The sequence below is a fragment of the Oryctolagus cuniculus genome, chromosome 9, assembly GCF_051225735.1.
Source record: "Oryctolagus cuniculus isolate XC-2025 breed Fujian yellow rabbit chromosome 9, ASM5122573v1, whole genome shotgun sequence".
Classification (NCBI taxonomy): domain Eukaryota; kingdom Metazoa; phylum Chordata; class Mammalia; order Lagomorpha; family Leporidae; genus Oryctolagus; species Oryctolagus cuniculus.
The window spans coordinates 86290661-86314733 of NC_142875.1; the positions used below are offsets into that span (position 1 = coordinate 86290661).

The following is a 24073-nucleotide window of genomic DNA, read 5'->3' on the forward strand; positions in this document are numbered from 1 at the left end:
GAGCTGAAGCCAGGAGCCAGGTGCTTCTCCTGGTCTCCCATTCTCCCATGCAGGTGCAGGGCCCAAGGACTTGGGCCATCCTCCACTGCACTCCCGGGCCACAGCAGAGAGCTGGCCTGGAAGAGGGGCAACCGGGACAGAATCCAGGGCCCCGACTGGGACTAGAACCTGGTGTGCCAGTGCCGCAGGCAGAGGATTAGCCTACTGAGCCGCGGCGCCGGCCTAATCTTTTTCTTAAAGAAGGCTCCCCCCACGTTGTATGACTCAGGATCCCTCCAAAAACTGGGTCCTCACTCTAGGACCTTTAGCACAGGCTTCACTTAGACATAATGGGGTTGGTGTAGTTGGCCCCTGCCACCCACTTGGGAGACCTGGGAGGAAGCTCCTGGCTTCGACCTGGCTCAGCCCTGGCTGTTATGGTCATCTGGGAAGATCTTTCTCTCTTCCTCTGGCTCTCCCTCCATAATTGTTTTTTTTTTTTTTAATTAATTTATTTATTTGAAAGTCAGAGTGACACAGAGAGGGAAGGAGAGGCAGAGAGAGAAAGAGATCTTCCATCCATTGGTTCACTTCCCAATTGGCCACAACAGCTAGAGCTGTGCCGATCAGGAGCCAGGAGCTTCTTCCAGGTCTCCCATGTGGGTGCAGGAGCCCAAGGACTTGGGCCATTTTGTACTTCTTTCCCAGGCCATAGCAGAGAGCTGGGTCAGAGACCCATAGCAGAGAGCTGCAGCCGGGACCCGAACCAGCGCGCATATGGGATGTCGGCACTGCAGGCGGTGGCTTTATCTGCTACGCCACAGCACCAGCCCCTCTGACTTTCAAAGAAATAAATACATCTTTAAAAGAAAGGGGGAAAAAGAAAGAAAGTAAGTGTAGATATTGTTATGGTTTGGATATAGTTTGTCCCCTTTCCATCCCCCAAACTCATGCAGCAGTTTAATGCCCAAAGTCTCATGTTAATGGTGTTAAGAAGGTAGAAACTTAATTCAACTATAGTATTTATACCTGAGACCTCTGGGAAATAATGAGATTAAATAAAATCTTTGGGGGGCCAACGCTGTAACGCAGCGGGTTAACGCCCTGACCTGAAGTGCCCACATCCCACATGGACGCCAGTTCTAGTTCCACTGCTCCTCTTCCAATCCAGCTCTCTGCTTTGGCTTGGCAAAGCAGTAGAAGATGGCCCAAGTGTTTGGGCCCCTGCACCTGTGTGGGAGATCCAGAAGAAGCTCCTGGCTCTTGGCTTTGGATTGGCGCAGCTCTGGCCGTTGGGGCCAGTTGGGGAGTGAGCCATCAGATGGAAGACCTCTCTCTCTCTCTGTCTCTCTCTCTGCCTCTCCTCTCTCTATGTGTAACTCTGACTTTCAAATAAATAAATAAATCTTTAAAAAAAATAAAATCTTCGGGGTGGAGTCCCCATGATTGATAGCTGGTGGCTTTATGAGGAGAGGGAGAGATTGCACACAGGCAGAGATACATCTGTAGCCCAGCCGTGATGAACTGCAGCCAAGAGGGCTTCTTACAAGAGCTGTCTCCATGCTGTTTGCATTTGCAGGCTCCAAAACTATTGAGCTAAATAATCCTCTTTCTTTTATAAAGTAGCTTGCCTCGGATATTCCATTATAGTCACGGCAAGTGGAATATACAGATACGCATAATAGAATAGATGAGTGAACAGGATCATGAGCCAATGCACAGGGAAGCCTGCTCACTTCTGCAGCCCCACATTCAGAGGGTGAGTTTTGGGGCCAGTGCTGTGGCGCAGTGGGTTAATCCTCTGCCTGTGGCACCGGCATCCCATATGGGTGTCGGTTCTAGTCCCGGCTGCTCCTCTTCCAATTGAGCTCTCTGCTGTGGCCTGGGAAAGCAGTAGAAGATGGCCCAAGTGCTTAGGCCCCTGCACCCACATGGGAGACCAAGAAGAAGCACCTACACCTGGCTCCTGGCTTTGGATAGGCGCAGCTCCAACCATTGCAGCCATCTGGGAAGTGAACCAATGGAAGGAAGACCTTTCTCTCTGTCTCACTGTCTGTAACTCTACGGCTCAAATAAATAAATAAAATCTTAAAAAAAAAAAAAAAGGTGAGTTTCTCACAGAAGACACTGATATACTTGGGTGCTGCATGTTCCGGTCTCTCGTCTATCCTCCTCCTCCACCATCTTCCTTATTTGATTGCACTGAGTCCCCTTACTTCAATACCATATCCACAGGCCAGTGGCTCCCACATTTCTCTCTCTAGCCCAGTTTTCTCTTCTGAATGCCACCCTTGTAAGACTCATTATCCATCATTATTTGAATTTTCATAACATTTCACAACATTGACCAAAAGGGTACTGCTTATTTCCCCAGACTTTTTCCTTTCCAGTCTCTCCCATGTTAGTCAAAGGCAGCTCCAAACACTGAGTTTCTTAAGACAGAAACACGAAGGACATCCTGTGTACCCTGCTTCCAAGTCCCTTCAACCCACCTTCAAAATCCATCCACTCTCTTTTCTTCCCCTCCACTGCCATGGCCCTTGTTCAAATCATAACCATCTTTCTCCAACTTTATGTTCTACAGTCCATTCTCGACAGAACAGCCAATTAATGCTTTAAAAAAAACAAGTGAGCTGTTTTATTTTTTAAGATTTTATTTATTTATTTGAGAGGCAGAGTTACAGACATAGAGAGGAAGAGACAGGGAGAGAGAGGTCTTTCATTCACTGGTTCATGCACCAAATGGCCATAGTGGCCAGAGCTGGGCTGATCCAAAGCAAGGAGCTTCTTCCAGGTATTCCACATGTGTGCAGGAGCCCAAGAACTTGGGCCATCTTCTGCTGCTTTCCCAGGCCATAGCAGAGAGCTGGATCAGAAGTGGAGCAGCCGAGACAAGAACTGGTATCCATATGGGATGCCAGCACCATAGGTGAAGGCTTAGCCTCTATGCCACAGTACTGGCCCCTAATTAATGCTTTAAACATGTAAACTGGGGGTAAGTATTTGGCACAGCAGTTAAGACTCTGCTTGCAACTCTTTACTTAACATAGAATTAATCATAGGTATATAAATCCAATTGAAAATAGATCCCTGTAAAAAAGTAAGAGTGGGAATAAGAGAGAAGGGAAATGTACAGTTCAGCACACATTCCCACAGACTTAACCCTAAGGGTAAAGCTAAAAACTTGCTATGGGACTCCAAATCCCATTAAGCTTGGTGGTACTAATGCCATCTTATGTGCTAAAGTGATCAGATTGATAGAACTAAGTGTCAAAGGGATCACATAAATAAGACTAAGTGTCTGGTAGTAACAATATATAGAATTTAAAAAGAGAGAATGTTCCAACATGGGAAGCAGTCCACATAGTAGACTCATAGAATGACAAACACCCTAAATAGCACTCTGACCTCAGAATTAGCCATTGAGACATTCAGATCTGGCTGAAAAGCCCATGAGAGCATTTCAGGAATGGAAACCTAAGACACTGTGGCAAAAAAATATCCCCACATGAAGGATCTCTGTGAGTGAGACCCCAGTGGAAAGAAGGGACCATCAAAGAAGGAGGTACTTTTCTCTGAAGGGAGGAGAGAACTTCCATTCTGCTTATGGCCCTGTCTAAATACTGACAGAAGTTGTGACCTCAAAAGGCTTCCATAGCCTCAGCAGCTGATGTCAAGAGCCTCTGGTGATTACTGATGTCTACTTACTACCCATGTAGGACCTCTGTCCTAAATGATTTGTACTATGAGAATTAACTGTAAAACTTGTTTTCAAACAGTACCTTATACTTTGTGTGTCTGTGTGGGTGCAAATTGTGAAAGTCTTTACTTAGTATAGAGTTGGTCTTCTGTATACAAAGTTAATTAAAAACAAATCATAATGAAGAATGGAATGGGAGAGAGAGTAGGAGATGGGATGGGGGGTGGGTGGGAGGTGGGTATGGGGGAAGAACTGTTATATTCCTAAAGCTGTACCTATGAAATTCGTATTTGGAGGCCAGCGCTGTGGTGTAGTGAGTTAAGCTGCCGCCTGTGGTGCCGGCATCCAATATGGGTGCCGGTTCAAGATTCAGCTGCTCCACTTCTGATCCAGTTCTGCTGTGGCCTGAGAAAACATAGAAGAAGATGGTCCAAGTCCTTGGGCCCCTGCACCCATGTGGGAGACCCAGAGGAATATCCTGGCTCCTGGCTTCGGATCGCTCAGCTCCAGCCATTGCAGCCAGTTGGGTAGTGAACCAGCGGGTAGAAGAGACCTCTCTCTCTCTCTCTGCCTCTCCTTCTCTGTTTAACTCTGGCTTTCAAATAAATAAATACATATTTAAAAAAAGAAATTTGTATTTAATTAGATAAAAGCTTTCTTTAAAAAAAGACTCTGCTTGGGACACCTGCACTCTGGTCAGAGTTCCTGGGTCCCAGGCTCAGCTTTGCTCGGAAACTCCTGCTAATGTGACCCTGGGAGGCAGCAGGTGCTGACTCAAGTCCTTGAGTCCTTGTCACTCCTGTGGGAGTACTGCATTGACTTCCAGGCTCTTGGCTTTGACCTGGCCCACCCCCACTGATTATAGGTGATTGGGAAGTGAATCAGCAGATGGGAGTGACCTCTCTCTCTCTCTCTCTCTCTCTCTCTCATTAAATGAATTTTAATGTAAACTGGAGAATCAAGTCTCACCCCCCACTCCACCTCCAGTTCAAACCTTCATTTGATCGTACAGGATTCAATGTAAATCCAGACTCCCTAGCTGAGCTCCAGTGTTTGAGGACATGGTATATCCCTCCAGCTCATCTCCCCTCAGGGCGGCAGCTCTGACCTCACTGCAGTTCCCGGATACATGAAAAGTCCTTGCTACCTCCGGTCTTTCTCTATACCATTTCCTCTACCAGGAAGACAGCCCCCCTGCCAAGCCCCCACACCCCACCCCACCCCCAATTTGAACAAACCCTTCTACAGGGCTCAGTTAAAATCTCTTCCAAGAGGCCTTCTCTTAGCCTGCAATTTGAATTAGGTGGCCAGCAGAGAAATTCATTTGCACCCTGCGCCTTCCTGCTTCTGGCCCATGTGCCCTGAGTAATTAGTGATCGCTTGTTTAATGCTGGTCTGTTCTCCTGTGCTAGAGAACACCGTGAGGGTAAGAACTTTTTCCATCTGGCTCAGCACCTGGTGCACAAAATGCTTTTGATAAATGTTTGTTAAATGAATGAGTGAATCTATGCAATGCCTGCTTACACCTACAAGCAAGCCTATTAAAAGTACAGTGCAGAATCACAAGGGAATAAACTTAGCCCTTGTACCCGATAACCTTCCAGGTGCAGCCTAGTATCTGCACTTCAAAGTCCTGCCCAGATCCTGATGACCTTCCAGGGAGTCCTGCCTCTTCTACCTGATAACCATCTAAGGTGGGTCGATGGCAGCCAGGCTTCCCCTGTCTGATAACTTCTTGTGGGGAGAGGGTGGACTCAGAAAGGAATTTTTCGTATTTACATCCAACATGTCCTTTGTTTGGGAGAAGAAAAGGAGAGGGGGAGGGAAGACAAGACCATACCCTTAAAAACCTCAGCCTAAATGTGCATTATGCACTCTCTCTTAGGTCCTGTCTGGAGAGGTGCCCATCCGTTCTTACGAATGTCCCTACCCTAATAAACCCTGCTATTTTGCTTTCCACTACTCTCTATCTCACGCCTGAATTCTTTCTTCCACGAAGACAAGGACCCTTTGCCTCTCCGGTAACGCTTACACCTACAAGCAAGCCTACTATAAGTACAGTGCAGAATCACAGGGAATAAACTTAGTTCTTGTATTACCTCTTGTTGTGGTCTCTGTGGGGTATCTCCGTACTGAGTGTCTGTCTTTTCTTAGCCTGCTGCTGATTAAGGTCTGTTAAATTGTAGGCATTTTAGAGTTAGAAACATACTTACAGCTGGAGGTAGCCTTGTGGATGAAAAAGCAGAAGTCATGACCTGCCAAGGTTACATGGCTTGTGCATGGCACAATTAAGACAGCACCACACCCAATAATTGCTCCATCAGGGAGCTTTTCACTAGGAGGTAGCAGTGAGCTTCAAAAGAGGGGAGAGAGAATGGAATCGCAAATGCTATGTAAGCTACTGTAACTCTTAGGATATTTATAAGTCTTTTTAAAGGTTTATTTATTTATTTGAAAGTCAGAATTAGAGAGAGAGAGAGAGGGAGAGAGAAGGAGAGACAGACTGAAATCTTCCATCTGCTGGTTCACTCCCTCAATGACTGCAACTGCCAGAGCTGGGCCCAGCCAAAGTCAGCAGCCAGGAGCTTCCTCTGAGTCTCCCATGTGGGTACAGGGGCCCAAGTGCCTGGGCCATCTTTTGCTGTTTTCCCAGGTGCATTAGCAGGGAGCTAGAATGGAAGAAGAGCAGCTGGGACACAAACCAGCATCCATACTGGATCCCGGCACCACAGGCAGCCATCTTATACTTGGAAGAGGAAAACCTGGAACTCGAATCTGCACCCATATGAGATGCCGGCCTGCAGGCAGAGGATGAACCTATTGTGCCACAGCACTGGCCCCTGAACATTTCTATGTGCAAAAATTATGATCTGGAATCCATAAGATACATTGTTATTTTATGTTGTGCTAAAGGGAAGAAGTTTTATTTTGAATTCTTGTGTTATACTTATTGGAAGAAGGAGCTCTTTTAAACACTTTTTTAGGCATAGGTTCTAAAAATTTTTATAGATCCTTTTAGGTTTCTACAAAAAAGACAATACAGGGTTAAGCTGCAGCTTGGAACACCCATGTCCCATAACAGAGTGTCTGGGGCTGGGTCCCTCTTCTACTTCCAATCCAGCCCCCTATGTGCCTTTGGAGGCAGCTGGTTCTGACTGTAGTGGTTATGTCCCTGCCACCCACATGGGAGACCTGAGTGGAGTTCCAGAGTCTTTGTTCAGCCTGGCCCAGCCCCGGGCTAGTGCAGGCTCTCTCTCACTCTGCCTTTCAAATACATAAAAATAAACCTTTTTTTTTTTTAAAGAAAAATATAAACAAAATTAATGAATTTCCTAAAACGTCCTCCTATGCAGAATGACATCGTGACATAGAGCTGTCAGTGTCACATAGTTCCTCCACAACATGCTTCTTCAAAGAAACTGAGGGGTTAAAGTTAGAATTCAAAATAATAGAAACTTTTCCCTGCTTATTTAATTTGAATCCCAGCCACAAACATTGTTGTTAGATAGGAAATATATTCCCTTATGAAAGTGGAGAAAATGCAGCTGTCTAGCTGAACAAAATTAAAAAGTCAGAAATGACAACAAGTGCATAATTATTAGCTGAGTAATTGGGAAGTGGATGAGGACCCTCCCACGTTGTGGGGGTGGGGGCTTATTTGGAGCTACTGATTGTACTGTGATATACACACCCTTAACTTTATTGACCAGTTCAGTTCCAAATGGCTGGCTCTTAATGTATGGTGGGGGGGGGGGTGCAGAGAGAGAGAGAGAGAGTGTGTGAGTGTGTGTGTGTGTGTGTGATTCCATCACATTTTCTAAGCCTCAACTTCTCATGTCGCCAACCAGGTATGATATCTTTCTGCTGCTTTTCCATGTCATGAAAACGTTGCTGCCAGTCCCCAGTCCACATCAAAACCCTCATGTGATAACACAATGGTGGTGGCTAAAAGGAATACAAAATGGGCTAAATGTTGACATTTGAAAAACAGTTTGAAGAAGCCACCAGGTAAACAGACTGGCCTGTGTGAATTAACAGGAAGATGTACCTAGATTCTAATTTCTGACGTTCGATATGTAATCTATAATCCTAAATACGTATCAGAGCCAGCCTGAGCTCCATTTAGGCAGATGAGTGACTTCCAACTCTGGGAAGTTTGTAGATGATTTAAAAAAAAAATGCAGAATGGGCATTTGACATAGAAGTTGACACCACTTGTGGCACCCACATCGCACATTGGAGTGCCTGGGTTCCAGTCCTGGCTCTACCTCTGATTCTAGTTTCCTGCTGATGTGTACCCTGGAAGGCAGTAGGTGTTGACTTAAGTACCTGGGTCCCTGCTATTCACCAGGGAGATCCAGGTAGAGTTCTGGACTCTTGGCTTCAGACTGGCTCAGCTCTGGCTGTTGTAGGCATTTGGAGAGTAAACCAGTAGATACAGTATCTATCTGTGTGTGTGTTGAGGTGGTGATGGTGGGAGAGAAGTGTCTCCTTGCTTTTCTATTTTTTTTTTTTTTTTTTTGACAGGCAGAGTGGACAGTGAGAGAGAGAGAGACAGAGAGAAAGGTCTTCCTTTGCCATTGGTTCACCCCTCAATGGCCGCTGCGGCCGGCGCACCGCGCTGATCCGAAGGCAGGAGCCAGGTACTTATCCTGGTCTCCCATGGGGTGCAGGGCCCAAGGACTTGGGCCATCCTCTACTGCACTCCCGGGCCATAGCAGAGAGCTGGACTTGAAGAGGAGCAACCGGGACAGAATCCGGCGCTCCGACAGGGATTAGAACCCGGGGTGCCAGCACCGGCCTCTATTTTTTTTTTTTTTTTTAATTTGACAGGCAGAGTTAGACAGTGAGAGAGAGAGAGAGAGAGAGAGAGAGAGACAGATAGAAAGGTCTTCCTTCCATTGGTTCACCCCCCAAATGGCTGCTAAGGCCAGTGCACTGCACCTATCCGAAGCTAGGAGCCAGGTGCTTTCTTCTGGTCTCCCACGCGGGTGCAGGGGCCCAAGCATTTGGGCCATCCTCCACTGCCTTCCCGGGCAACAACAGAGAGCTGGACTGGAAGAGGAGCAACCAGGACAGAATCCGGCGCCCCAACTGGGACTAGAACCCGGTGACCATGTGGGATGCTGGTGCTACAGGCGGAAGATTAGCCAAGTGAGCCATGGCGCCGGCCCCTCCTTGCTTTTCAAATGATAAATAAAGAGATAAATATTTAATTCCCAAATTTTGTCTTATTGTGCATGTAAATATGACTTAAATGCTGATGAAGTCTGATTAGGTTTTTATTAGGTGTTTGAAGTACTATAGAGAAATAAATTAGGAATGACTAGTTTGAAACATCTAAGGAGCTAGAATAAATGTCTAGAGGAACTTAATAAAATACAGTGTTTAAATTTATAAATGATTGAGTATTAATCAAATATAAGTAAAATATGTGTTTTACATTTCAAAACAAACTGTTAGATTTGCAAATAAAATGGCAATATTTGCAAGTTGAATTTAAAAGCTGCAAAAAACTGTTATACAAGTTTGATTCTTTTATAGCTGAATGACAGCTTCAAATTGGTTACAGAAATTGTGATTCATCCATATGATGGAATGTATAACTAATAAAGATAATGTTATAGGGGGAGACATTTAGTGCAGTGGTTAGGATGGGAAACCCACATCCCATATCAACATGACTGCTTTCAAATTCCGGCTTTGATTCTGATTCCAACCTTTTAATCATAGGCACCCTGGGAGACAGCAGGAGATGGTTTCAGTGGTTGGGTCCCTGCCACCCATGTGAGAGACTTGGCTTATGTTCTAGACTCCTTGCTTCTGCCTGGCCCAGCCATGGCTGTTGTGGGGATTTTGGGAGTGAACCAGCAGATGAGAGCACTCTCTTTTTCTTTCTCTCTCCCAAAGTCCTGCCTGGCCAGTAAATAATTCAAAGTAGAAGTAGAAGAAAAATTAAACACCAGTCAAAAAAGGGTTAGTCAAGCAGTCCAGAAAGAGCAAGGAAAATGGTTAAGAAGAGGGAATGGGTCTTTGTGGACAGAAACCACATCAAGTATCAATAAAGAGAGATCAGGAGTTTGTAGTTCTGCCTCACCATGACTCTAAGTTGAGGTTTATATGAAGGCGAGATAGGAATGAAATAGATACAGGCTAAGCCGTTGGTACAAAGAGACCCCAAGACACATCAGATTAAACAAGACTGATGTTGGTTTCTCTCAAGTGCAGTCTAGTGGGATACAGGCAGTCCCAACTTGCAGGGTTCTTCATTCAGATCCCAAACAGTGTCTGTACTCTGCCTTCACTCTCCCATAGCATGTTGTCCTCTGTATCATCAACAGGGGAGTCCTGAGACAGCTGTGGTCCAGCTCAAAGGGAGGACAAAGCATAACATGATCAGAGTGCTGCATACAGTTTGAGGCTTAGTACACGATAGATGTTTATAAAGTGCCACGTAAGTCCCAAGAGCAGATGCTGTCTCTATTTGTAGGATATAAATTCAATGAAGATATGTTAACTCTTTCCTTGTTAATTGTACTGCCCAAATCTCCTATGTCTTTACTGGATTTAAAAAAAAAAAAAACATTTTATTTATTTATCTTTAATTGATTCATTTATTTGAGAGACAGAGTTACAGACAGACAGAGGGAGAGATAGGGAGAGAGAGATCTTCCATCCACTGGTTCACTCTCTAAATGGCCACAACAGCTGAAGCTGGGCTGAACTGTAGCCAGGAGCCAGGAGCTTCTTCCAGGTCTCCCATGCAGGTGCAGGGGCGCAAGCATGTGGGCCGTCTTCTGTTGCTTTCCCAGGCCATAGCAGAGAGCTGGATCAGAAGTGGAGCAGCAGGGACATGAACCAGTGCCCATGTGTGATGCCGGCACTGCAGGTGGAGGCTTAACCTACTGCGCCACAGTGCCGGCCTCTTTCCTTGCTGTTTACAATTTCAGATGGGCCAAGTAGTCTTTAGGACAGTTCTTTATCACCTGTCTCCTTTCCATGAACTCCCTCCTTTGGTCTCCTGAATCATCCAATCCCTCTCTGTTTCAAAGTTTCTGATTTTTTAGACTTCTCTGAAATGGGAATAATACCTACCCTATAGGATTATTATGAGGATTCAATAAAAATAATGATTGCAAGGTGGTTACTGCAACATTTGGCACATGGCAGACACTCCAGTGGCAGTAACTATTATACTGAAACATCATTTGTCAATAGGGACTTGGGATACAGTCAGCTGAGTGGTAATCTCGTAGAACCTCCTACTAGCCCTGAGACTTTGGGTGTGTCACCTGACAGCTCTCGTCCTTAGATGTCCCATGGAGAAACCAGATCGGTCTCATTCCTAAGGAGACAAGTCAGAGATAACCAGTCTGCAGTTTGCTGAATTGCCTTGCAGTTATTTGAGGACACAGACATGTGTCTTCTAAAAATTTCCCAGGGGTCATATTATTTAGTTTATACCTTTTCGTTTTGCCTTAAACTCTTTTAAAGCAAAATTTTCAACAGCTCCCATTTTGGTGTTAACTTTTTAAAATTACTCTTGTTACATTTCTTTAAAAATATAAAATATCAAATTGATATATTCAATATAACAATTAGTAACAAATCTGTAGAAGACTGTGGATTAGTTATGAGATATTACCTTTAAAATCTGTTATAAGATGACTTATGTCCCCACAAAAAGGACATTTTTGAGTCCTAACCCCCTATTCCTTTCAAAATATTTTTTAAAAGATTTATTCATTTATTTGAAAGGCAGAATTACAGAGAGAGCGCGAGGCAGAGACAGAGATAGAGATCTTCCATCTGCTTGCTTACTCCCCAAATGGTTGCAACAGCTGGAGCTGTGCTGATGCAAAGCCAGGAGCCAGGAGCTTCTTCCGGGTCTCCCACATGGGTGCAGGGGCCCAAGGACTTGGGCCATCTTCTACTGCTTTCCCAGGTGCATTAACAGGGAGCTGGATTGGAAGTGGAGCAGCCTGGACTGGAACTGGTGCCCATATGGGGCAGCAGCTTTACCTGCTACTCCACAGTGCTGGCCTCCAAAATGTTTTTTTTTTTTTTTCAAAATATTTTTATTTATTTAGGAAAGAAAGAAAGAGAGTGTGTGTATGTGAGAGAGATTACTCCTGGGGCCAGTGCTGTGGTGTAGCGGGTAAAGCCACTGCCTGCAGTGCCAGCATCCCATATGGATGCCAGTTTGAGATCTGACTGCTCTACTTCTGATCCAGCTCCCTGCTATGTCCTGGGAAAGCAGTGGAAGATGGCTCAAGTCCTTGGGCCCCTGCACCCAAATGGGAGACCCGGAAGAAGCTCCTGGCTCCCAGCTTCAGATCGGCCCAACTCTGGCCATTGCGGCCATTTAGAGTGAACCAGTGGATGGGAGACCTCTCGCTCTCTGTCTTTGCTTCTGCCTCTGTCTTTCTGTAACTCTGCCTTTCAAATAAACAAAGAAATCTTTTTAAAAAAAGAAAAAGAGAGATTACTCCCGTCCACTGGTTCACTCCCCAGCTGACTGCAAGGACCCCAGCAGGGGCCAAAGCCCACAGCTGAGAACTCAATCCAGGTGTCCCCCGTGGGCAGCAAAGACTCAACGGCTGAAGTCACCCTGTTCCTCTGTGGGTCTACAAGAGCATGAGACTGGAGGTGAGGAGCTAAAACCAGGATTCAAACCCAGGCACTCTGATATGGGGTGTGGGCATCTGAACAGCCTAAATGGCTGTTCCTTGGAGCTGGTGCTGTGGTGCAGCCGGTTAATTCCCTGGCCTGCAATGCCGGCATCCCATATGAGTGCCAGTTTGAGACCTAGCTGCTCCACTTCCCATCCAGCTCTCTGCTATGGCCTGAGAAAGCAGTAGAAGATGGCCCAAGTCTTTGGGCCCTTGCACCTGCATGGGAGACCCAGAGCTCCTGGCTCTTGGCTTTGGATCGGCACAGCTCCAGCCGTTGTGGCCAATTGGGGAGTGAACCAACTGATGGAAGACTCTCTCTCTCTCTCTCTTTCTCTCTGCCTCTCCTCTTTCTGTGTAACTCTTTCAAATAAATAAATAAATCTTTTAAAAAAAATGGCTGTTCCTTAACATTCTTTTATCACAGAACATTTCCAAGAAAAACATGAAGAACTTACTTGACAGTTGTTCTGATTCAAGTTAGTGAGTTGTGGCCAATCTTGATTCCTCCACTTAACCTTCCATTCAGGTTACTTTGGAGAAAATCTCGGACTTTGTATCATTTTAACAGTGTCATTGATATCTAATTTGCATGCATTTATCTAGTTAGTGCACAATTCAATGACTTTTTAACATATTTTCAAAATCATATAAATATCACCACACAATATTTTCATCATCCCCAAAAAGAAACCCTATAGCCATTAGCCATTACTATCTCTTTCCCTCCAGCTTCCCACTTTCCCTTCATTTTAGCTGTAATTATTTCATGTGTACCCCCAGAAAGATGAAAACTACTTTAAAAATATGTGATGTTGGGGCTGGTGCTACCCCACAGTGCCGGAATTCCATTTGGGCACCTGTTCGAGTCCCAGGTGCTCCACTTCCAATGCGACTGGGAAAGCAGTGGAAGATGGTCCAAGTGCACCCTGAAAGAAGGGTTTCCATCCACTGGTTCACTGTTCACAGTGGCTGAAGCTGGGCTGGGGCCAAAGCCAGGAGCTGGGAGCCAGGAACTCAACCCAGGTCTCCTAGGTGGGTGGCGGGGATCCCATTACTTGTGGCATCACCTGCTGCCTCCTAGGGTCTGCATCAGCAGTTAAGTTGGAGTTGGAAGCTAGAGCCAAGGACTTGAGCCCTGGTACTACAGTGTGGGGCTTCGGCATCTTTACTGATGTCGCGACCACAAGGCCAAATTCCCACCCTATATCACAGTTTTTGATGAGAGAGAAGGGAGGAGGGAGATATTTGTATGATTGTATGAATGTATTGCTTACTCATAGCCCTATGGCAGGTGAGTATAACAGTGCTAAGATTCTAGATGAAGATCAACCCAGACACAAACTGAACTCTTCTTGCAACTCATTCCCCCCGAATTGCTTCTTGCCCCTTAGGAGCGACAGGGCTCATATGAACTCTGGAACTGAAATCTTCCACTGGAGAGTACACACTGGCTGTGGGAGACAGGACTCTGGGTAATCTCAGGCTACTCTCCTTGGGCTGATGCTGCAAGGAAGAAATTAAATGTCCTATTACTATAGGACTCCTGCACACCTTCAGAGAATGATGGGCACTATGTCACCATCCACATGTCTGCTATATCTCATCCTCCAAAATATTTCAGTTAAAATTTTGCTTCTGTGGGTAGGTATCTGTGTAGTGATTAATAAGACACCACTTGGGACACTTGCTGGAGAGCCTGGGTTCAAGACTCAGCTCTGCTCCTGATTCTGATTTCCTGCTAATTTGCATCCAGTGAGGCAGCCATGATGGCTGAAGCAGTTGGGTTCCTGCCACCCACACAAGACATGGACTGAGTTTCTGTCTCCTGACTTCCATGTGATCCACCTCTCACTATTTTAGGCATCTGGGGAATGAATCAGCAGATGGGTGACCTCTTTCTCTCTTAAATAAATAAAGTTAATAAAAATTAAGAGGGTTAGCACTGTGGCATAGCAGGTTAAGCTGCTGCCTTTGAAACCAGTATCGCATATGGGTGCTGGGTGGAGTACCAGCTGCTCCACTTCTGATCCAGCTCCCTGCCAATGGCTAAGGGAAAGCAGCAGCAGATGGCCCAAGTGTTTGAACCCCTGGATCATTGTGGGAAATGCAGATGAAGCTCCTGGTTGCTGGTTTAGGCTTGGCCCAGTGCTGGCCAGTGTGGCCCTCTGGGGAGCAAATCAGCAGATGGAAGAGCTCTCTCTCTCTCTCTCTCTGTAACTGTGCCCATTTTTGTTTGTTTTAAAGATTTATTTATTTGAAAGGCAGAGTTACAGAGAGGCAGAGGGTAAGAGAGAGAGGAGGAGAGGGAGAAAGAGAGAGAAAGAGAGAGAGAGAGAGAGAGAGAGGTCTTTTATCTGCTGGTTCATTCCCAAAATGGCCACAATGGCTGGGGCTAGGCCAGACTGAAGCCAGGAGCCAGGAGCTTCTTTTGGGTCTCCTATATGGGTGCAGGGGCCCAAGGACTTGGGCCATCTTCTACTACTTTCCCAGGCCGTAGCAGAGAGCTGGATTGGAAGTGGAGCAGCCAGGACTCAAACCAGCACCCAAATGGGATGCCAACATTGCAGGTGGTGGCTTTACCAGCTACACCACAGCGCTGGCCCCTGTTGTGCCTTTTAAACAAACAAACAAAAATCGTAAAAAGTTTTTTTTGACAAAACATGGTCATGTTGAAATTATTTTTCTCATGTGATTTCCAGGGAAAATGAAGTGAGCCTAGAAACCATTCCTAATGTCTACTCTCTTACCACACCTTCTTTGAAAAGGCAGCAGTATCTTTACAATTTTGTGTCCTAAACAGTGTTCCACCCAAGCTGATGTTTTGCAAACTTGTAATCATTAGTTTCCTTTCAAACTTGCAGTAATTGAGCCTTAAATGGAGGGCAATGCCTGAAATCTCAGCAACTCACTCCAAGGGTCCCAAGCCCACTTTTCTCCCATTATCAGCCTGCTTTGTAGCTTCATCTCATTTCCTACTTGTCTTATGCCTCCTTTTTTCAATTCAGTTTCTGACCTAAGACAGACAAGAAATTAAAAAAAAAATTGTGATACCTTTCACATATATAAAATTTACCATCTTAACCACTGGCTTAAAAATCATTTATGTGAAAGGCAGAGAAACTAACAGAAATCTCCCATCCACTGCATCACTCCCCAGATGCCTGCTAGGAGGCAGAGCCTGGATCCCCTATGTGGGTGGCAGGGACCCATCCACATAAGACGCCACCTCATGCTGCCTCCCAGGGTGCGTATTTGCAGGAAGCTGGAATGGAGATTAGAACCAGGCACTCTGATAGGGGATGTGCCCATCCTAAGCAGCATCTTTTTTTTTTTTAATAGAAAATGTTTATTTAATAAATATAAATTTCAAAATACAACTTTTGGATTATAGTGACTCTCACCCACAAACCATGCCCTCTCCTACTCCCTCTCCCATTCCATTCTTCATTAAGATTCATTTTTAATTATCTTTATATATAGAAGATCAACTCTATACTGAGTAAGATTTCAACAGTTTGCACCCACACAGACACACAAAGTATAAAGTACTGTTTGAAGACTAGTTTTACTGTTAATTCTCATAGTACAACACATTAAGGACAGAGGTCCTACATGGGGAGCAAGTGCACAGTGACTCCTGTTGTTGATTTAACAATGGACACTCTTATTTATGATGTCAGTAACCCCCGGAGGCTCTTGTTGTGAACCGCCAAGGCTATGGAAGCCTCATGAGTCCACAAACTCCAACATTTTTTAGACAAGGCCATAATCAAAGTGGAAGTCCTCTCCTCCCTTCAGAGAAAGGTAGATCCTTCTTTGATGGCCCATTCTTTCCACTGGGATCTCACTCACAGAGATCTTTCATTTAGGTAATTTTTTTGCCACAGTGTCTTGGCTTTCCATGCCTGAGATACTCTCATGGGCTTTTTAGCCAGATCCAAATGCCTTAAGGCTGATTCTGAGGCCAGAGTGCTAAGCGGCATCTTAACTCCTGGGCCAAACACCCACTCTTTCCATTTTAAGTGCTCAGTAGTCTTAAGTCCGTTCACATGGTCTGTGCAACCCATCTCCACACCTCCCTTCTGCTTGCCAAAGTGAATCACAGTCCCCTTTGAGAAAATCTTCATTGCCCTCTCCCCCAGCTCCTGGTGCCCCCCAATCCATGACCCCCATGCTACTTTCTCTAGCTATTTGTCTACTTTAGGTATCGCACAGAATGGAATTATAAGACAGTGTTTGTCCTCTGTGACCAAACATAGCACTTAGCATTATATCTCAAGGTTCATCCATATTGGTAGCAGAGACTCAAACCTTCCTCCTTTTTCAAGCTGAAAAATATTCCACCGTATGGGTATCCCACTTTTGGTGGATCCATCCATCTACCAGGGGACACTTGGTTGCTTCCAGGTTTGGGAACGATGCTGCTACAAACATAACCCTCTTTTTAATTCTTCTGGACATGTACCCAGATGTTGAACTGCTGAATCATAGAATTTGTCACTGTTTGGAGAAAAAAAACCAGAGAGTTTTCCATAGTGGTAGGCACTTTTTTTTTTTTTAAAGATTTTGTGATGCCAAAGAAATAACTACCCCGCCCCAGAATACATCTGAAGCAAAGGAGAGTAAATATGGTCACCTTTCTTTCGTCAGAAATTACTAAAATAATGAAGAGCAGAGAATTCCTAGTATTAGGACCATTTGGTCCACCCCCTTCCTTTGGGGTGAGTGGACCGGGAGGGGCAAGAGGGGCTTCTGGAGGTCAAAGAGCAAGTTAAGGAAAGACGGAGAGGAATCCTCAACGCCCTGCAAAGCAAATAATTACCAACTCGAAATATTATGCGACCAAGAAGGAAAACCACGAGGCAGATCATGCTAAACACCCTCTGAGATGTGTTGTCCGCGGGTTTTTGTTTTGGCCGCGGCTTCACTGCCTGAGTTGGCACTGTTTCTCTTGATGTGTCGCTGCCCCGATCCTGGGGAGCCCGGGAGAAGGAGCGGGGAACAAAGAGCAGCAGTCCACAGTCAGGATGCGCCGCGCGCGCGCGAGACCCCCTGCCCGCCTGCGCGCGGGTTCAGCGCCCTTCGTGGGGCCTCCAAGATGCCCGCACGCAGGGCAGGGCCGGTGGTGGCTTTCTTACGGTCCTCCCGCTCCGTAATCCGAACGAGAGGGTTCGGGCACTCCCGGGGGCCCAAAGCAGCCAGAAGCCCAGAGCCCGTGCAACTTCCCCAGCGGGACCGCGCCCAGTCGTCCCCGCCGCAGTCAGGGAGCCCCGGGCGCTGCCGAGCGCCGGCTGCGGACCGCGGCGAGCACGTGGGCTCGGCCGCAGCGCTGCGCCAGGCACCGGTTCCTCGGTTCTGCCCGAGCTCTCGGCTCCCGCCTCGGCCCCTGCCTCTGGGGAGAGGGTTCCTCCCCCCTTCCACTTTGCACCAGTCCGAGGGAATTTGCGGTCGGTGACGCGCATCCTTAAGCGAGCCACCTGCAGCGCAGGGCGCGCTGCTCCGGGCGGCATCGCAGGGCTGGGCCGGCAGGGCCTGGGCACCCCGGGCTCCGGAGGCCATGCCGGCGTGGGCGCGCCGCGGCGGCCGGCTCCCGCTGCTCGGTAAGGCCCCGCTCGCCTGCTCGCAGCCCCCCGCGCGGCCCTTCGGCCCCCAGCCCGCACTGGGGCCCCGGGCGCGCGCCTCCTCCGGCCCCGCCGCCTCGCTCCTCCCCGAGAGCCCGCTCCTCCATCGCCGCCCGCGCCCCTCCCCTTCTCGCGCCCTCCCGACTCGCCCAGAACTTGCCCGAGCCCCGGCTTTTCCCACCCCACGTCCGCCTCCCTCTTCTCGAACGTGGCTCCTCGGGCCCGGGCCGCGGTCCCCAGCGGCCGCCGCCGGGAGTCGGCGGGCGGCCTCGCCAAGGCGCAGCGCCGCGTCGGGCCGGGGGCCGCGCCGCCAGCCGGCTCGGCCAGCGCGCTCGGACAGGGGGCGGCCACCGCGCGTCTGCGGCCGCGAGCTCGGAGCCAGGTGCCGGGGACCTCGCCTGACCCGACCCCGGGATGCTGTAGACTCCGGTGGGGGCGGGGGTGGGGGCGCGTCTTTAATTCAGTCTGAGGTTTGCGTTTATGGAGTGAACTCTGGTGGGAAAATACGCCGCATTCTCCCCTAAAGCGAAGTCATTCTCAATCACGAACCCGCACCCGCGCCGAATTTCGGTGGGCTCAACGAGTAGTTACTTTGGAAAAATTATGCAAGCAGGATTTACATATGAGAATGTAGTCGGAACTGTAAGCTGCCCATCCTTGTACACGCTTGATTCTAGCTCGAAGCCCCAGTGGGTTTTCAAGGACTCCAAGGACTGTCCCCAGATAATCTGCCCGGTATCTTGGTTGTGATTGCAAGGGAGATAAAAATCTCCTTGCCTCGCTGTTCTTGTAAGTTTCCTATAGGGAAAGATGAGAAGGTTGAATCAGATCTGCATGTATGGAGCCAGACTCCTGGGAGCCCGGGAGTCCCTGCAACCTTGAGGCTGGCACCACCCCCCCGCCGCCCCCCCCCCTGGCCCTTCGGGCCACCTCCTCTGTCCTGGGAGGGCTTCTGGCTGTGTCCCTTCCACCTTCAGAATTCTAGGATTCTACCTTGGCGACTCTGTGGTCATTGTGATACAAATGTGCAGAAATGATTGCCCATTGCTTTTGTTACAAACAATTCCGAATTAGAATAAGAAATGGAAAAGAAGGGGAAGAGAATGGAGCAACATAGACATTGTGTATTTTTTACACATGTATCTGAACTCACTAGTGACTGTCGAATGTATTGTGCAATATCTGTCTCGTACTGTATTACTACAGGAACCTGGCTCGTATTTAGGCTGTGAAGTAGTCAGGGCATTTTGGGGACACGAGAAAGGCTTTCTGAAAGTATACAGATCAGGACTCGAAAGTACATTTAAGCTGCATTGCATTTAGGAAAGAGCTCAACAATTTCTGTCTCTCTCCAGATCTTCCGCAGTAAAGGATAAGTGGCATTCCAGAAATATGCACAAATCTTAAGTATAAAACTGCATTTATTTTCATGTATTCATATCTGACATAACCACTGGGGAATCAAGGGTCAGGATAGACAAGCAAGTCTAGCTCCGCCCTCTCTTGACCAGTTCTGGAGGCAAGGTAGCCACTATTCTGACTTCAAATTCCATCAGCGACTTTTGGCTGTGTTTGCTTTTCATGCAAACCAAAACCATCATTATGTACTCTTTCGTGTCCAGCTTCTTGTACTCAACTGGTCATTATGAGATTCGACCTTTTGTCTGTAGCAGTGTTTGTTGTTTAATTGCTGCTTTCCTTCTTTGGTATGCATATACTTTACAGTGTATTTGTCCATCCTATTGTTGAAGAACAAAGAAGTGATTTCCGGTTTTGTGTATTGTGATGGAACAGTGTTATGAGCATTTCTGGAGGGGACATAAACAGCCATCTCTCTTGGGATTATACCCATGTGTAGCATTCCTGGATCACAGGAAATGAAGGCTTGTGTTCAGTTTTTGGTAGGTACTGCCCAACAGTTTTCCAAAGTGGTTGTACATTCCCACTAGCATTGTGTGTGTGTGTAGGGGGGTGTTCCACTTCCTTACATCTTTGCTCATGCTTAGTAATACAAAGTTCCTTCAATAAAGTAGGATAAAATGAGCAGCCTAACAGTGAGACCTTTAAAATATTGAAGAGCTCAGGTTCTCTGCATTCCTTAGAACTGGGAGAGCCCCAGTTTCCCTTCTAGGTGTAAGCCCTTTGTCTCAGGATGAAAGATGAAGCTTTTGAAGTGCCATTTACAAAATGGGAACCACTCTCCCTGGCTTTATCTGCATTTAGTGCTGACACTGGACAAGGGGAGTGTTTCTAGAACTGTGATGCTACCTGTCAATAGTGTCAGGAAATTCTGAATACATTTTAACAGTCAAGCTTTGCCCCTTCCAGCTTATCTCACTTTGTTTGCCTTCTTGTAAACTTCTAGCCCAAAGTGGAGGGATGACTCAGAGGGAGGTGGAGGGAAGGGAACCGGGAGGAACTGGTTTGGATTGGATTGGATGGGAGGCCAGATCCTGTGACCTGATGTTAAAATCCTCTCTGACTCAAAAAGTCTGATTCTATCCATTTCCTTCTATTAAAAGAAGTCTTCAGAATATTCATGGAAAGTGCATATTATGAAAAAAAATTTGCAGCAAAACAAGCATATTTTAATTCTATTTTTTTCCTGCAACTTTTTAAAGTATCCTTGTGTGGCTTCTTAATGTACTTTGCATCTCCATATAGGAAAATTGGCTTCTTATGTGGACTACTTGCCTTGTCTTCCAGTAAAGAAGGGATCCACTCTTTCTAACTAAGAAGGTTCTTTCAGGAACTCTTAGTTATCAGTAAAGATCTTTCTTTCTTTCTTTTTCTTTTTTCTTGTTGATGTCTACTGTTCTTTAATCAAAAAAGAAGAAATCAGGGGCTGGCATTGTTGCATATCAGGTTGATGCTGGCATGCCTTATGGGCGCTGGTTCAAGACCCAGCTGCTCCACTTCGATCCTGCTCCTTGCTAATGTGCCTGGGAAGACAGCGGGAGATGGTCCAAGACTTGGACTCCTGCACCCATGTGGGAGACCCAGAAGAAGCTCCAGGCTCCTGGCTTCAGTCTGGCCCAGCCCCGGCCATTGTGGCCATTTTGGGAATGAACCAGCAGATAAAATACCTCTCTTGGCTGCTGCCACAGCTCAATAGGCTAATCCTCCACCTAGTGGCGCCGGCACACTGGGTTCTAGTCCCGGTCGGGGCACCGGATTCTGTCCCGGTTGCCCCTCTTCCAGGCCAGCTCTCTGCTGTGGCCAGGGAGTGCAGTGGAGGATGGCCCAAGTGCTTGGGCCCTGCACCCCATGGGAGACTAGAAGCACCTGGCTCCTGCCTTTGGATCAGTGGGGTGTGCCAGTCGTGGCGGCCATTGGAGGATGAGCCAACGGCAAAAGGAAGACCTTTCTCTCTGTCTCTCTCTTTCACTATCCACTCCGTCTGTCAAAAAACAAAACAAACAAACAAAAAAAACCAACAACAACAAAAAAACCTCTCTCTCTCTTTCTCTCCCTCTCCTCCTCTCTCCATAACACTGCCTTTCCATAAGCCAGATAATGCCAGATAATGAGATATTAAACATGGAGGAAAAAGACATATTCCAAGGAAAACTTCAGATAATAAAAATGAAGAGAAAGCACAATGAGGAATAAAACATTTTTAAAAACTTAACAGGCTTTTATTGAACATGTATTTCTGTGCTTTTGGTACAAGGGATAGAAAGATGAAAAAGATGGGATGGGGGAACTTACGTATAAGTTGCCAATTTCATCCTATTTTAGAAATGCATGGTTTTTGCCTTTCCCCAGGAAAGTCATTTCAACATGAAGCTTTCTTTTTCAGTTAGTTAAACCTTCCAGTGTGGTTATTATGGTCATTAAATACATGGAATCTAGTGTGCCTCAATGAAGGAAGCTTCTACCATCTCAGATAAGATCTCAGGGTTTCTGCCCCGTAAAACTATTAAAAATGAATACATTACTGTAATTTCCATGGGAAAGGAAATGCTCTTCCATTTAAAGAAACATGAATTTGGAACTGTTCTAAAATTGAATATGGCTGTCTTTCGGTCTTGGGAAGAAGCAGTTTTCTAAATGATTCTTTGAACATATTTGGTTTCTTATTATTTTCTTTTTAGAAATTTACTTATTTTCATTTACTTAAAGATAGAATGACAGAGACAGAGAGAGAGGGGGAGAGAGAAAGATCTTCTATCTGCTGATTCACTCCTCAAATGCCGACAATATCCAGAGCTGGGCCAGGCTGACACTAGAAAGTTGGAACTCCATCTGGGTCTTCCATGTAGATGCCAAGAACCCAAGCACTTGAGCCATCACCTGCTGCCTCCCAGGCACATTAGCGGGAAGCTGGGTCAGAAATGCAAAGTAGCCGGGACTCAAATGGGCTCTCTGATGTGGGCTGCAGGGTTCCCAGCAGGGAGTTTATGGCCTGGGCCACATTGCCCACCCCTGAACTACATTTTACTCCTGGAGAAGGTCCCTGCCCACTTGAGAAGCCCCCAGACTGGCTCAGCCTTGGTGGCACCCCCACAGTGTTTCGTGTTCCCCTTATCTCAGACAGCAGAGCTACAGGAACGCCTACATTGAAGGCCATGTTCAACCTCGTCTTGCTCACTCCCCAGATACCCAACAGGCACTCCCTTAATCTTTGGGTGAAGGACAACAAAAACAAATAACCTCAAAAATATCCTATTTTTATCCCTTTCCTCGATTTTGAAAGAGACCGTGCAGATTTTTTTATTTTTATTTTTTTTTTAAAAGATTTATAAGAATTCCAGAGAGGCAGAGGCAGAGAGATAGAGAGATCTTCCACCTGCTGGTTCACTCTCCAGATGGCCACAATGGCTGGAGCTGAGCCAATCTGAAGCCAGGAGCCAGGAGCTTCTTCTGGGTCTCCCACACAGGCACAGGGGCCCAAGGACTTGGGCCATCTTCTACTGTTTTCCCAGACCATAGCAGAGAGCTGGATTGGAAGTGGAGGAACTGGGACTTGAACCAGTGCCCATATGGGATGCTTTACCCACTATGCCGCAGCACCAACCCCCGAGACCGTGCAGATAACAGGAATAAGAATTTGAAGAGGAACAAATAAGGGGTTGGAAATGGGCTCAGCCTCTCTGGTAGTTTGTGTCCATAGCTTTGCCCAGGCAAAAGCTTTATTCCCTCTGAAATGGCAAACTCATGAATCTTGCAGTTGGTGTTTTGTCTGAATGAGATTTTTGTTTATCGTCAGGTGACTTTGCAATCTGAAGATGCTTTCCATGACTTCCAAGAAAGTTTTAGCCACTTCTTAGATAGCCATTGTTATATTGTGGTCAAGGATTTTCCTTCTTTTGAAGGTCTATGAGCGTTGAACCTAAGTAACTGAATTACTTTAAAAAATATGGTTCAAGGACACATTCTATTTTTACAGCTTTTAATTCATTCATCTTATTGAAAAGGCAAAGAAAGACAGGGTTGCCCATCCCCATGTTCACTCCCCAAGTGTCCACAACAGCCGAGGCTGGGCCGGAGGAAGCCAGGAGCTCCGAACTTAATCTGAGCCTTCCACATAACTGGCAGGGACTATCACCTGCTGCCTCCCAGGGTCGGCATTAGCAAGAAGCTGGAACTGGGGGCAGAGCTGGGCATTGCAATATGGGATGCTCACATCCCAAGTCATGCTTTAATTTCTAGGCCAAGCATCTGTCCCTGAGTTACTTTTAGTCAACACTTTCTCTGGCTGTGTCAGAGTGGTCCCAATGTGATGGAAGCTTTTGAAGAAGTCGCTGATAGTCGTTAATTTGACTCATGCATTTCTTTTTTATGGGTACCAACACATGAGAAGGAAATATAAAAATAATAAAAAGTACACACAGTGTTCTTTTGTGGCTAGAGGAATTGCATAAGATCCCAAAAGAGGAACTATTGGTATTTTTTTGGGTTTAACAGTAGAAATTTTTTTTTACTACTGTCACTATAAGGCCACTTAGTAGCCAACAATCGTCCACAAAATTATTTGTTGTCTGCACTACAGCAGGCTGTTTCTATGATTTCTGTGACTTTGATCAGAAGGTGTTCAGTGATTTCAGTCTTCAAAATGCTATGCCATTTGATGTATGGTTTTCTTAGCAGTAGGT

The 24073-nt window shown here is 46.5% G+C and overlaps 1 protein-coding gene across 2 annotated transcripts in view; it reads left to right on the forward strand.

Annotated features, from left to right (window-relative positions):
• Nucleotides 1–17783: 17783 nt before the first annotated feature.
• The window catches only part of FLT3 (fms related receptor tyrosine kinase 3), an 83404-nt gene continuing 77114 nt past the window's right edge, over nt 17784–24073 (forward strand). The window contains exon 1 of one of the 2 annotated variants that reach the window (XM_017337503.4): nt 17784–17954. In XM_017337503.4, the coding sequence (XP_017192992.1) occupies nt 17912–17954 (43 nt within the window). In that variant the 5' untranslated portion in view covers nt 17784–17911. The remainder of the gene's footprint in view (nt 17955–24073) is intronic. The other variant, XM_089303718.1, reaches the window with a different exon arrangement.